Here is a 14,565-nt window from a genome sequence, read left to right on the forward strand (position 1 = left end):
GATAAAAGACAACGTCCTTTCAGATCGCATCTAATTAAATTAACCAAAAATCGGTGTAAGCGCTAACTTGGCGCCTGTTATGCCCGTCTGGAATCTCTTGGATCTTGTGAATCCGGCAGTTGGCCGCGTTGCAGTAACTGTCTTTTCAAGGGACTGCTCGCCAGCGAGCGGCTGGGTACAACTGCGGGAGACACGTCCCAGCTGCGCTGCTGCATTCCACCCCCAAATGCGGCAAGCGCGGGTTCATTGCTGAGCCCTGCGGGCAGTTAAGCTCTTTAGAGTGCTTGAAGAGTAAATGCAAGAGAAATAGCAAGGGGGTTTTAAATATGATTTGTTAAGGTGAGGAGCCAAATAGAAAAGACCTGCCTGGAGTTCCTGTTTAGATACATTTCATCAGTAAAAAACAATACAACGTTTTACAGAGTATCCTCCCCAAAACTGTACAGAAATTACAAACATTTCCCCTCTGTCCATAAAGCAGACTTTAAATTATCCCATTTCATAGTCCATATTCAAGGCAACAAGTGAAACGATGCTGCTCAGTTCGTCTTGTCGGAGAAGCAGGATCGTTCTTCTGAGCTGCAGTCCTGCTAGAGATGTTACTCTCCAAACACCCCTAGAACGTTGACTCCTGATGCACCAAAATTCACTCGCCTGCAAAAACAGCATTATAACGATAAGACACAAGTAAGTTAAAGCTCCTATTTAAAACAAATCTTCATTACAAGAAAAACTGCCAATCCCACACATCAGCATTTTAACATTTATGTAGGTATCGTGTTTCACCTCGAATTAAAGACAGCTCTTTCAGAACAAAAAAGTCCGGACATTGCTTTTATGTCAGTGCAGCTTTCACTGTGCACTCGAAACTCCTCTTGTTATGCCAAAACCAAGAGATTACAGCACTATGGCAGTGTCTGTCTCCTGTTTATAAATAGCACAGTACTTCTAGCAAGAAGGTAGCAACCTGGTTGTCTGGCCAAGGCCACTATTCCGCAGCATGGACTCCACAGGATTTTTCAGCCAGCACAAGACCAAAGAAAAGCACAAAACATTTCCTGCATGCTCGTGCACACAAAACTTACATGATTTTGTAAAAAGGCAGCCATTACTTAAAATGAGAAGAGCATTTTAATTCCATCAGTGTCGTCCTATGATAGCAACTTCAGTTACGGTATTTCAAAACAGAAAGCTCCTGCTCAGATCTCATGCGCAGCGCAATGATACGGAACGTTTGACACTTACCCAAGCATCCCAGATTCTTTTGTCTTTATGATGTACAGAAACATAAGCAATGTATGGAACATGTTGTTTCTGCCCTGAATACCACGGGAAGAGAAAAAAACTTGGAAATGAAATCACATGCAAACAAACATACTAATATCTTAGAATGTCTTATTTAAAACAACTGTCATCCCCTGTCCTGATCTTAGGTGGAGCAGCACAATTTTTCCTTCAAAACTTTTTGCAAGATACATATACTGCAGTGTGCGCCCTGTCGGCCTGTTATATCATCAGAGATGAGAAAAAACTATAACAGAGACCTCGCGAAATGGTATTACAGCTTAGACTGCTGGGGTTTTGCCTCAATTCTTATCTTTCAATTAGGCAAACACCAGAAAAAGACCAAGCTTGTTTTCTAGATGGATTATCACCCTCAAATATTTTTAAATGCTTTTTAAAAGAGCTTTTCTGAAATCAGAAAATCAAGTCACAATCGGGGCTCAATCATAAAATCAAGATGTACAGGAAAAGTCTAGTATTTTGATATTGAGATTAGATGTTTCCCTCCAAAAACTCTTACAGACAAGCATCAGTCTCGTTGGCACTGAGGAATAGCAACACACCTCAGAGCTTACATAAATTAGGATTTTAGAATAAATCATCAGAAAATAAACAACAAGAGGAAGCTGCTGCCTGGGCACTGATGTACCTAAGTTAGGCACTGAAGCTATCGTTCAGCAGCAGACTAAATACCACACGATGGTCAAAGATCGTGGTAACATTTGCTTTCTGCACTGAGCCAGCCTACATATTCAATAGATGTGGCTAGTTCCAAAGGAAAAGGAAGAATGAAAAAGAAACAGATCAGGTCTGCTCAAGGTTTCCTGACAGCAGAAAAAACTAACGCGATCATACCTCGGGCAGATTGTAGACCTGGCGGTGGTAGATCAGCTCATAGTGGGGTGGATTGATGTTGCTTTGGTAGATGCAAAATACATTTTCATTTGTAATGTCTGTGAATTAAAGTTTTAAAATAAGATAGGGATTTTAAGAGCGCTGATGGGATCCAAGCAGTAAACAGCAGCTAAACAAGCAGTCCAAGAATGCCAATACCTGGTTTATCTGGTGTTTGAACAAAGTGTTGGGCAGTGAAGGTTCTGCCATCAGGGTATTTGGGGCTAGGGGGCAGTCTGGCATCGAGGTAAGTGCAGAATATGTGCATAAGGATCTGTGCAAACAAAAACAAATCTCATTTTAGTATCATTAAGAAGACTGACAGGACAGCAGCTTTCTTTCCATAATCTCAGACATTAGTTAGGGTATTTGAGAGTCTGTTGCTGCATCATGGACTTAATTAATTCCACTATGTTTAGAAGCCCAAGGCAGCTTAACACTTAGAGCACTGAATTCAATGGTCCAGGGCACGCCACAGATGTCAAGACAAGTTTATTCTTCCTGTAAATGAAACCCTTTCAGTCACAACACGTTAAAAAGGTGCTGCATGTGAACTGAACTCCTGACATACAAGTAACTATCTTCACATCTCACAGAATTTGCAGAGTCACAGATCTGAATAGCATATGTAGGACAAACTACAAGATACCTGATTTCATGACGGTTTCTACGCTAGCTGCAAAGATTTGGCTTAGAGAGGCCGATCCGATCTAATGACAACTTTTCCAAACACTACACTTACCCAGCAAGTTGCTCCTCTCTTGTCAAAAATGGCAAAACAAAATCAATGGACAAACTTGGACTGCTCATGAATCTTACCAGCTCTCAACATTTTGGAAGAAAGTCCTAGAACAAGTATCTTCTTAGCTAACAGCGAGAAAATCGCAGTACTGCATGTTGTGTTTTAGCTCTTACAGTAGACTTCTCAACATTCTTTGGGTGCAGCGTGACCAAATTACTCTGTAGTATGATACCTCCTGTGTTCAACATAGGATTTGTTTGGCAGACAGAAGAATTTCTATGGGCTAAATGCCCAAAGCCTCAAGAGGTCTAGCGGAAATTATTGCTTTAAGTTGCATGCAATGAGACTAACATTACAGTTAAAAACTCTTCATTTGGCACTTATTGTCTTAAGTTAATGCCAAAGCTTCGAGACAAGTGTTCAATATTAATTTCATCTGTTATATCAGAACTTCTTTCCCAGAATCTTTACAAGTTTAGTACATTGTGCAGTACTATCTCTCTTAGCTGGTTTCATTAAAAGACAATGAATTCAGGGAGTGATGGTCTGTGTTACGGTCTTTAATACTTTCAAACTGCTCAGCTTGCTGTCTACCAAGATAGCCAGAGCTGCTTCCCAGCTTGTCAGTCCCAAATATTTAGTCATCTTCACAACTAGAAAATCAAATCTTATTTCAAGACAGATTTTGCTCAGCTTTAGCTTCCAGCAATTCAATCTTGTTGCATCTTTGTCAGCAAGGTTGTAAAACTTGCATATGAATCTTCTTTCTGCTTCTCCCCAGTAACTGAACATCTATAGAGGGAATCAAATCACCTGAACTCTCCTTTCAAATACAGAGTTCAACTGAAGAGTCACACATGAAGCTTGTTCTCCACTCCCTGGATTATCTTGTGGCCTTTCTTTTAACTATTTCAGTTGAATTTTCAAGTCACTGTATTCACTGAAGTGCTTTCTCCTGACCTTTTGCATTAATTGGCTAAGCATGACTACAAGTCTGTTCTCAAGTAAGATAATGTAATCCCTGTGGATCTCTCAAGAAATATTACTGAATTAAATAAACATCAAGACACGCCACTTAATCCGTTCGTTCTTCTAACCATTACAGCAAAGGAAAATTTTAAGGTTCATCTTGCATGAGAAATTATGAGGTTTGGTTAAAGCAGACTTTTTTTCTTTTCTTTTTTTTTTCTTTTTTTTTTTTTTTTTAATAAGGTAGAATATTGCTCTAACAAATCCACTACCTTCTGTCAGGTTGCTCCCAAAACAGTTACCTGACTGACATCTCAGATGAGTCTAAATAAGAGGCTGGCTTAAGACTAAGACATGAAATCGCATTTTTGTGATCTGCACAATGTCCAATCCCATTGGCATTATTCCTTGCATAATTTCACTGACTACAATGGGATTATAAGGATAGGGAGGCAAACAGGATTTTGACCATGTTCCTCAAAAGACTTAATTGCTACCACACACAAAAATCTACCCTGAAAGACACACTTTAGGAAGTTATATTAAGCCTTCTTTGAAAACTTACAGCACAGTCAGTGGGCAAGTCAGCATCCCACTTACGGCCCTTGAAATCTCCTCCTCTGTTCCATCGGAATGAGCTCATGTATCCTCCCTGAGAAAGCTCTGAAAAAACAAAATTTATTCAGCTACTGGAGGTTGAAGGTGCAAGGAGGACATATTTGACACTAGCTTCAAGAACACTGCATGTATTTTCAGTGCACAAAATAGGAAAAATTAAACTAAGGAAGTGCTTATAAAGTTAGGGGAGTGGAGTTTACAAGGTATTTTTTATTGGTAATTAATGAAGGGATTAAATAGGACACTTCACACCCCAAACTGAGAGAAGAAATAAAAACTTCCATGCCAAGTCCCACATCATTACATTGGTCTGAAAAGAGGAAGTTGCAAAAACTACCTCTGCTACTTGAAAAGCAGCTCTTCTCCCCGCTGTGACTGTAGTTCAAACCTCTTAATTGACGGGGTATCTGACACCGCCGACGCTTGACCCAGCTAACGGAAACGTTTTAAAGTCAGTATGGTTGACCACATACCTTTGACCCTTTCCACCAAATACTCTTGGTTCGCTGCAATATCCAAATACTGCATTACAGCGTACAGAGTTGGCATGACTGGAGCTTTAACAAGCGCTGCTTGTTTCAGATTGCTGATGCTGGCTTCAGCATGCGACAAGAGCCAGCACGACATCTGCATCCACGACATAAATTTGAACATTCTCCCTTACAAGGCATTAACAAATGCAATGTTACAAGGAGGAACTGGCTTTTTTGTCTCACTATTTACTAAGGTAACTTACTAAGATAATTTACTAAGATTTATACAAAGTTAACAGCTTATCCAATACTCCAAATGTTTGTTTCCAATCCCAGTGAAGTACTAGCTGTCTCCCTTAAACCACAGAACATAAACGCTATGCAGCACTGTGCGGTCGCAAAAGACGACAGACCCTTATCTGAAGGGCTTGCATTCCATAAGAAAACAGAAACATATGGTGTGAAAAAGGGAAGAAGTAACATCCATTTTAAAGAGCAGTAGGAGAGCAGCAAGGTGGAGATGAGGTCAGTAAGTGATAAGATGCAGATCTTGAGGACAGACTACAAACAGGCCCCCCAAAAAAAAAAAAAAAAAAAAGTAGGCTTTGTTTAAATGAAGCCTATCAAATCCTGCTCTTGATTGAGGAGGATATGCATGTGATAAGGCAATGGAAGGAGTTCCTTCAGAGTTGCACTATGAAATTTTAGCTAGAATTCTAGCTCATCAAAATGCTTAAAAAGGAGGGGGGGGAACCCCAAAACAGCAAAAACCAACTGCCCCAACCAAAAGATCTTTTCTTCTAATGCCCATAGCTCTCCAAAATACACCTGAGATTATCCTCCCCAACCCCACTTAGTGCTACTCCTAGTACTTAAATAATCTTTAATGTATCTTAACCTTAAAATGATCTTAGATCTTAAATGCAAACGATTAATAGCCTATCTCTGATAACAGAACTATTCTAAGTTAAAATAAATAAATAAATAAACTTTAATGTATCTTAACCTTAAAATGATCTTAGATCTTAAATGCAAACGATTAATCGCCTGTGATAACAGAATTAATTTAAGTTAAAATAAATAAATAAATAAATACTTCCTAGGTCTATAGATTTATTATTATCACAGTCATAAGATGACTTCTCAGTTCTTAAACACTATTTGGATACAATGTATCACATCTAAGTTTTCATAAAACTTTTTGTGGCCTGTTTGCTTTCAGACAAGATAGCAGGTAACAATTTAAGGAAGGAACAGCAATAGGTTTTTCAGGAAGTAGCTGATTTTAAGGAAGTTTGGAAAGACACATACTAACGTACACAGAGAGGGCTGACAGGCAACCATCCTTGCAACGTGTGATAGTTTTCTGACAGTTTAAGATACAAGGATGTTAATCTGAGCCTTTAACTCTCCAGGAATGAATTCAGAGGAAACAAGAGGCTTAAGAATTTTATGCTATTGCAGCATCAGCATGCCTTTATCAGTATTTCCAGAAATCCTATGAAGAATCCTTCCAGTTTAGTAAAATGCATTACATGAAGCAAAGATCACACCAATACAAACAGGAAACGGAACTGTAATTCTTAGCAGACTTGTTTTCTATACTACCTATGCAGTGCCCTGCTATGGGGTGGCCTGCTACCAACCACCACAGGGAACCCCCCAGTTACTCTATCATCATACCTCCAACCTGCATTTCTGGGTACCCCATTCTTCTCAGCTGACTGGTCACAGACTCAATCTCTTGTACAAGTGGCACTAAAATAGTCTCATTAATCCACTAGGAAAGAGAAATGCAAAAATTAAAAAGCTTAGAAGCAACAAAAATGTGACAAAAATGTTAGTTTACTCTCTAGTCAGCATCACTGTTACAATCACAAAGGAGTTTAACAACAGGAACTTTGAAGTCAACCAAGGAGGAAAAGTAATTAAAGAGTATCAATTTAGATAGGGGTGATTGGCTCTAGAAACACCCTCTAAAATGCCAAAAATTCACTATAGAGGACTTGGGAAAACAAATCTCCAGAAAGCAGTGATACTGATAAAGCTTTCCTGAACAATGAGAAAAGGGGTATTCTGAGGCACTGCACGACACTCATAGTGGTAATTTAAACTTTCATGGGTCCACTCCCTCTCAAAACCCTTTCAGGAAATGAAGGGCCTGATAAACACAGTATGTGACACTTGTATGTGACACAGTTTGGGAACTGAAGCCAAGCTGCCTGTAGGTTTATGAACAGATGCTTAGGAATCTGGTACAGAACAGTCATAACCCCACATCTCATAGAAATCTTTTACTTTTCACTCGTCCCACTACTTAGAAGAACTACATATGTGATAGTTGCTGACTGAAGGGGTAATTCAAAGTTAGGCTTACAAATTATTTTGTCATAGTATGTGATTGTATTTCCTTTGCCAAAGCAATTGCCTAAGACCAAAATTTTCTCTTTGTTTTCTTATTACACTCCTCAAGGCTGTTGGAAAAAGTCAACGGGCTGGCATTTCCCATGATTTATTTGAGTCCAGAAGGAGTTTGAAATACAGGAGAAAAAAACGAGAAAAAATTCAGAAATTTGGGTCGTAGAAAGAAAAAACAAGTCTTTTCACATCCACTGTGTGTTAAGATGCACGTGTCTTCATTCAAAGGTGGGTGAACTTTACAACTGTGAAGTTTTCAGAACAGAAAACACCTAGGCCAGCAAGTGCAAAAGTTCAGGTTGAAAATGTGTCTTAATACTTCTTTGTTACAAGCATGCTGTTTTAGTCTCCATGTCCAAGCCCACCCTAATCCTCAAATAGACTCAAATATGTAATTCTTCTCACTTCCTTAGGTATACAGGGAGCACTGAGGTACTTTTTCATTCTGCTGTACCTATTCTAACAGCAAGAACAGGCAGTTCATAGGGACCGGACTTACACTTCTGAACCTAGCGGTCCAGGAATCCAGGTAATCAAGCTGTCGTCGATTCACGATCACCCTTGCCCAAACCTATGGAAAGAACATTATTACCTACATACAGCAACCTAACAGAATACTAAAGAGTTTTTAGGCCCTAAGATGTTTTCTGACCGCAGCCACAGCACATAATTCAAATTGCATTTGTTCCAGAACTCTCATCTAATGGCTGTATCATGTGAATTCTACAGTAGCTTACCATACTACTCTCCTACTCTCTTTTCACAGTACACTAAATCTCCCGTGAGTCCAAACGCACAGTTTTGCGTTCCCTGCTCTGTTAGGATAAAATTGGTCCAAGTTGCAGGGTAGACTAAGTTAATGTACGACATAAAGAAAACAGATCAAATTTAATTAAAAGCTACGTTAATGACATTCTTTTGAATCAGACTTATTCCAGACACAAATGTAAAGGAGAACAATTTTACACACCTTCAACTATTTCACTACATTAGGTACAGGTCAGTTTCCAGTCATTTTTTATGTCACAAGTTTATTTTATCCAGAGTACAAAATGGTAAACAAAAGTTCCGCAACCACCATTCTTGAGTTGAACTCGAAGTCTGTCTGTTCTCAGACACACAGTAATATTAAACAACTTCAGATAAAATAATTCTGAAGAGTTGGCCAAACCAACAGAAGTTTCCAGCTTTCCACCGTGGCCTACACGGTGAGTATTAGTTAATTACAAAGACCACAAAGCATGAAACCTGAAATTCTCTCAGGAGTCACTTTTCCACCTAAACACAGGTACCTTGCTCACCAAGGAAGAAATCATTTTACAATTTTACAATTGTAAAATTTTACAGTCCGGAATTTGAAATGTATACCCCTTGTGGCAAAAAGTCTTACAAGCTGTATGAAGATGGTTAAATGCTATAGGATTTCTCCCTTTCTAGCACCGTTGACGGAGTTCACATTTGGATGGAGCCACATATTTTAGAGCCCTGTTTTTCTCTCTTGGCTCCTTTGGTGCTGAGCTTACTTCTTCTGCAGTCAGTGGAGAGCTCAGACGAGCTTCGTCCTTGTGTGCTGATGGAGCTTGGGGCATGCAAGCCACCTGATACTGGTACTTTCTCAGCACCTGTGCTTGCTCTACTAAGGAACGGCTGTAGTTCCAAAAGGTTGGGCTGCTGGAAGGAGAGCTGGAACATGAACTTGCTGAAATGACATTGAACAGCCATAAAATTATCACCAAGTAATCACAGAAGCAACACTGCAGGCAATAGGTCACTATATTAAGGCTTTGACAGGAGAGATGTGCTCATGAATTATCATAAATACATACACCAAAATCTGTCTGCATAAACACTGATTTCATCTTTATATTAATAAGGCACTGTCCCTATCCCAGACAAAAACTGCCTGCAGGTAATTCACCACCTTTAGCTCAACTGCCTTCTCCACAAAATATCCCTCTCATCGAGGTGATAAAGCCCTTCAACTCATTGTAGTCCACTATACACAACAAATGCTACAGAGATTATTAGTATATCTATAATATAGACTAGTACTTCAGCAGCTCTCTTTCTGTGCAGGAATCTTTTCCAACTTTTCTCATCCACTCCTCATCAATAAAACCAACATCCCCTCCTTGCCAAGCTTTTCAGGCTACATGAAGTTATTTACGTACCCAATTGAAGTCTACGCTGTTTCTCTTCTTTGCTTCGAAGGTACTTTTGCAGTGACTTGCGGTCTGTGATTTCATCATCTTGACTCATACGGGAATTATACCGCATTGGTGAAAAGTGGTAACGAGACCTTAGCCCGGTGCTTTCCACTGGCCCAACACTTGAGGCATATGGTGAACCAGTAGGAGAAGAGCTGAATCTGGAAAGCTTTGGGAAACAAAAGCAAACAGTTGTGTCACATGAGGAAAGTGAGAGTTCCATTTTGACTTTATAAACTAAATGAATAGATCGACTCAGCATAAGAATTGATTACTCTGCTGATTGCTGCTACAAAATATGCTCTCGTTTGGGGGAAGGTTTTTGCTATTTTGTAGTTACATTCTAGTTTCTTATTTTTGCTGTGCTCTGAAACAAACTAGCTACTCTAAAACAAATAAATTAACACCAGGGTAAGAGGATGAATACTGACAAGACAAATTTCATCTGCTTTGCAAACAAAGCGAACACACACACAGGACCCTCCACTGCCCGCCGCACACCTCCAATGGCTTACAGCACAACACAAGGACACGATAAGCAAAGCCAAACCGTTCCCCTTGAAGCCACCTTGGTCATTACCTTACTGTAGCTGCTGCTTGGTGAATAGGTTAAAGCACTGCTATAAGAAGCGCTGTTGCTTGACAGAGCCTGCCGCTGAGGGCTGTACCCTGAGATACAACCAGAAGTAAACTTTGGACTGGCCCTGAAGGGCCGGGATGGGCTGTAACTCAGCACAGTTTGACCTTGGACTCTAGGAGAAGGCGTAGAAGAAGGGACTTTCTTCGCTGCCAGCTCATGTGCTGGAATTATTTGTACCGCTGCAATAAGCAAAAAAAACCACAATCAGCACTGTACATGCAGCAGCCCAGAACTCTCCTCCTCACTTTAAATACACAGCAAAACACACATACACAACTCTCTTCCCTTAAGGAAATTCTAGGACACTAAAAAGACTATTCTAGTCTGACCCCTACAGGATTCAGCAGTCAACCCCAAAGACATAAAAATCAGAAAACTGGGACACGTGATCATAATTCAATACAAATTCTACAATTTAAAATTTCAGTTAAATTCTACCAAGCACCTTTGCATAGCCCGAGGCAATTATTTAACTTATTTGGTCAGCTACTCTACCTGCCTGCTTCATGTGTCTTTAGCACATCTAATGTCTCATTTACCTGTGCAAACCCAGATATTACACTCCTCAGCTGCAGTGATATAACCCTACTCCCGTATCTGCCGCTCTTTCTCTGGAGGCAGCCTAGTAGTATGTAACACATTGTACTAGCACCTTGCTTTTGCTGTATTTTCAAACTCTGCCAAGTTTTTCTATATTTTACAACATCACTTAGACGTTCAGAACTTTTCAGAGCAACTGCTCTCTAGCCTGTCATTTTCAGACTGCACACTAAGGTCTCTTTTCTCTTTCTAATTTGGCGCTCTCCAGTCAGTATGATGATAGTAGGATACCAAATTTAAATACAAACCTATACACTCTGCCTTGTTCTCAATCCCATTTATAGGTTACAAATTCCTTGTCCAGCTTCATAAAGTTTAAGTCTCTCTCACTGCCCTTTAACAGCCCACTCTCCTTTTCTCCTTTTGTATTGGTTGTTTCCTCTCCACTTCTCCCCTTAATTGCTCATCAATTTATCACTTTTATTTTGAATTTTTATAGGCTGCAGTTAGTTCATCTTACTGCTCTTGTCAGATGACGTAACTGAGAACTCACTTCACTAAAGATTCGTGGGCTTGAGAAAGATATCATCTTTAAAAAAAGTATTTATAATTTATAACACCTACCTGCATTCTGCATCCCTAGAAGGATCTGCTGTCTACGAGTCATGACCAAGGTAGTTGGTGCCATTGTGTACTTGAAGTACATCCAAAAATCAAATAAGGCATTCAGACTGAACAGGGATACAAGCGCAAGCTCTAGAACAAACACAAAGGTTTTTATCATGCTAGGCACCATAAACAGGAGTAACAGTAAATGATCTGAGAAAACAAGTTTATACACAAATCAAGAATAGTTTATTGTTAGGGCTACCAATAACTGCCAGTCTGAGCACGGACGTAAGACAACTTCTCCTTTTCATGCAAGAACCATTAGAGATAAATTTCCTTTCTATATTGAAATTCATTTCTGTTGCTACAATATGTATTTGTAAAAGCGAAAGGTATTTTCCAGACAGGATACAAAGCACTGCAATGAAGTTTCATGCTATTTATCAAGTGTCTTCTGCCAAACCTTCTGTCACTCGTTACCTGACATTGCTCTCACTCTTCTTCCTTTTCATCCGCTAATAGTATTAGATACAACTACTTTTGAGCCTACTCATTTGAAACCAAATTTGATTATTTGGAAATGTCCTGCAGCCCTACAATACAACACAACGCTATTATTTCAACTATTCCCCAAAGCCTTATTGCACACATTAAACACATTTAAGGTAGGAAACCTGTTCTTCACACTCTTTCTTACTTGTCACTAAAATGATGAAATTCCAACAGCACCAAAAGGGATAAAGGAAAACAAAATGAAGCTTGGTTATTAAAAAACAACAACAACAACGAAAAACCCCAAACCTTAAAAATGCTTTCCCCAGCAAGAAGAATGAAGGCTGAAACCTTCCCTCCTCCCTAAAACTAATTCACATGCTGTGACAACTCACCAATATACCAGAGCGGCCAAAATGCGATGTTGTAATAGGAACTTATAAGTTTTCCAGTCCTAAAAAGAAAAGGAAGAAGCGATCAATTTAACAGTAACTGGGTCCTATGAAATATTTAAGCATATACAAAGTAGAATGCTTTACTTAGTTGAGTCAGATATAACAATCAACATACATGTCAGTATATATCATCCCCCCAACAGACATATTAAGGAGGCCCCAGGCCCAGACCACTTTCCGCTCTTCAGCCTCCCTCCTAATCTTCACAGTCCTGTCAAGGAGCGAAGCTGCAGAAATCTGTTCTGCCGCCATTGTCTGCAACAGGAAGCACACAAAGAAAGTTAAAGATTGAAAATTTATATACAGTTAGATTCTCACTCTGTACAAGACCTTTAAAAAAAGTAAAAAAGCAAAAAGAAATTACATAAAAGGACTTCACATTGAGGTACCAAATCGTGTGTAGTGTTAAGAATGAGCTTCAGTGGTTTAAAAACAAAAAACAAAAAACAAAAACAAAAAACCCAAAACAATATTCCTCTTATAAACTGCATAAGCACTGTCACCTCTTCACAGTGAAACAGTTTCCATTTTCTCCACTGAGGTACAGAGGACAGAAAAGAGAGCCAGATTCCAACAGCGTTTTTGAGAAATAGCATTTTTCGGAATGCTGAGGCAACACTGCCTTCTCCAAGCAAGGAAAACAGACCAAGAAAACATCTTGCACAACCTGGCAGTTTTCCTACTGAAAACACCCACCTATCTCCTTCTGTCAGCTCAGGACAGCTCTGTACCCTCCCCACACCCTCCCCCCTTTACACCACAAAATGCCCTATGTAACAGAAATAACGCTTCCTACATATTCTACTCCTCTCATCACTCTAGCACACACCATGCCACACACACACACACACGCGCGGGCGCGCTTGTCACCCGCCGGCAGCCCGCCGCACTCCCAGGCCTCGCTGCCAGGCCCTGAGTCGGCAGCGACACCGCCGCTCCGCTCCGCTCCGCCCCCGAGGGCGCCGCGGCCCAGGCCCAGGCCCAGGCCCCGCCCGCCGCCCCCACCGCAGCCGCCTCCAACGATTGGTCGCGCGGACGTGACGTCACTGGAGCAGTTCTGCGGGGGGAGGGGCGGGGCGGGGGGGAACGCCGTTGCCGGGGAGATGCCGTTAACGGCGGGGGGGGGAGGGGGGCGGGGGAGACGACTCCACTTTTGAAAAACAACGTTCGCCCGTGCACAGCCCGGCCGCTTTCCTACTGAAAACCCCCGCCCGTGTCCGTCTCCAGACCCTCCGCACACCCCCCCGCCTTTACGCCACAAAATGCCGCACACAACAGCAGTAACACTGGCCACTTTCCCTGCTCCTCCCATCAGCGCAGGAAACTGCCACGCCTCCCCCGGCCACAGGCTTCAAAACCTCTCAGCTACTTCGTCGCTGAACACAAACATACAAGAGTTACCTCAGAGAACACGCGGTTTAACTGAAATGACAGGATTTCACACGCACAGCCCTCTCCCACCTCCACCACCCTAGACCCTTCCCCACACCCCCCCACTCTGGCACACACCACGACACGCACGGACACTTGTCACCTGCCAGCGGCCCGCCGCGCTCCCAGGCCTCGTTGACAGGCGCTGAGCGCGCACGCCCCGGCTCCCCCGCAGCCAAACCCCGCCGACCACAAGCAGACTCGGCCCCGCAACGAGCAGGCGCCCCGGGAGGGCGGCGACACCGCCGCTCCGCTCCGCTCCGCCCCCGAGGGCGCCCAGGCCCCGCCCCAGGCCCAGGCTCCGCCTGCCGCCCCCACCGCAGCCGCCCTCACCGCAGCCGCCTCCAACGATTGGTCGCGCGGACCCGTGACGTCACTGGAGGCAGTTCCGCGGGGGCGGGGACGCCGTTGCCAGTGGGACGCCGTTGCCAGGGGGACGCTCGCGCAGCCGCCCCGGACGCCCCGGCCGATGGCGCCTGCCCGACCCGGCCGCAAGCGGCGCCAGGCGCCATGGCGGCCCCAGCGCGGCAGCCGCGACGCCCCCCGCACCCTGCTGCCCGCCTTGGCCGCCACCGGCCGTGCCCACACCCGGCCGTACCCTTCCCCTGCTCGGCTCCCACTACGGCCGCGTGCGGGCACACCCCCCGGCTGCCCCACGCCAGAGCCTGGCCAAATGTGTTGCTCCTGCCTGCAAACCTCACCACGAGGAGCAGGGAGGAATAAAAGCACCGCTGGCCGCTGAAAGGGAGCACAACGAGTTACAGCAGACCGCTCTGTGAGCGCGGGCCAGCGG

At 42.7% G+C, this 14,565-nt stretch overlaps 1 protein-coding gene across 1 annotated transcript; it reads right to left on the bottom strand.

Annotated features, from left to right (window-relative positions):
• Positions 1-599: 599 nt before the first annotated feature.
• LOC134154657 (transmembrane protein 209-like) lies at positions 600-14,284 on the bottom strand. The gene is made up of 16 exons (XM_062601336.1): positions 14,258-14,284; positions 13,347-13,398; positions 12,457-12,583; positions 12,282-12,340; positions 11,410-11,541; positions 10,186-10,424; positions 9,566-9,774; positions 8,922-9,093; positions 7,898-7,969; positions 6,664-6,760; positions 4,981-5,103; positions 4,455-4,552; positions 2,338-2,452; positions 2,140-2,237; positions 1,246-1,319; positions 600-654 (listed from the first exon to the last, which is right to left on the bottom strand). Exons 1-16 carry the CDS (start codon positions 14,282-14,284, stop codon positions 600-602), a joined length of 1,749 nt encoding a protein of 582 aa, XP_062457320.1.
• Between the last annotated feature and the right edge of the window lie 281 nt (positions 14,285-14,565).

The sequence above is a fragment of the Rhea pennata genome, unplaced genomic scaffold (genome assembly GCF_028389875.1).
Source record: "Rhea pennata isolate bPtePen1 unplaced genomic scaffold, bPtePen1.pri scaffold_33, whole genome shotgun sequence".
Taxonomy (NCBI): Eukaryota; Metazoa; Chordata; class Aves; order Rheiformes; family Rheidae; genus Rhea; species Rhea pennata.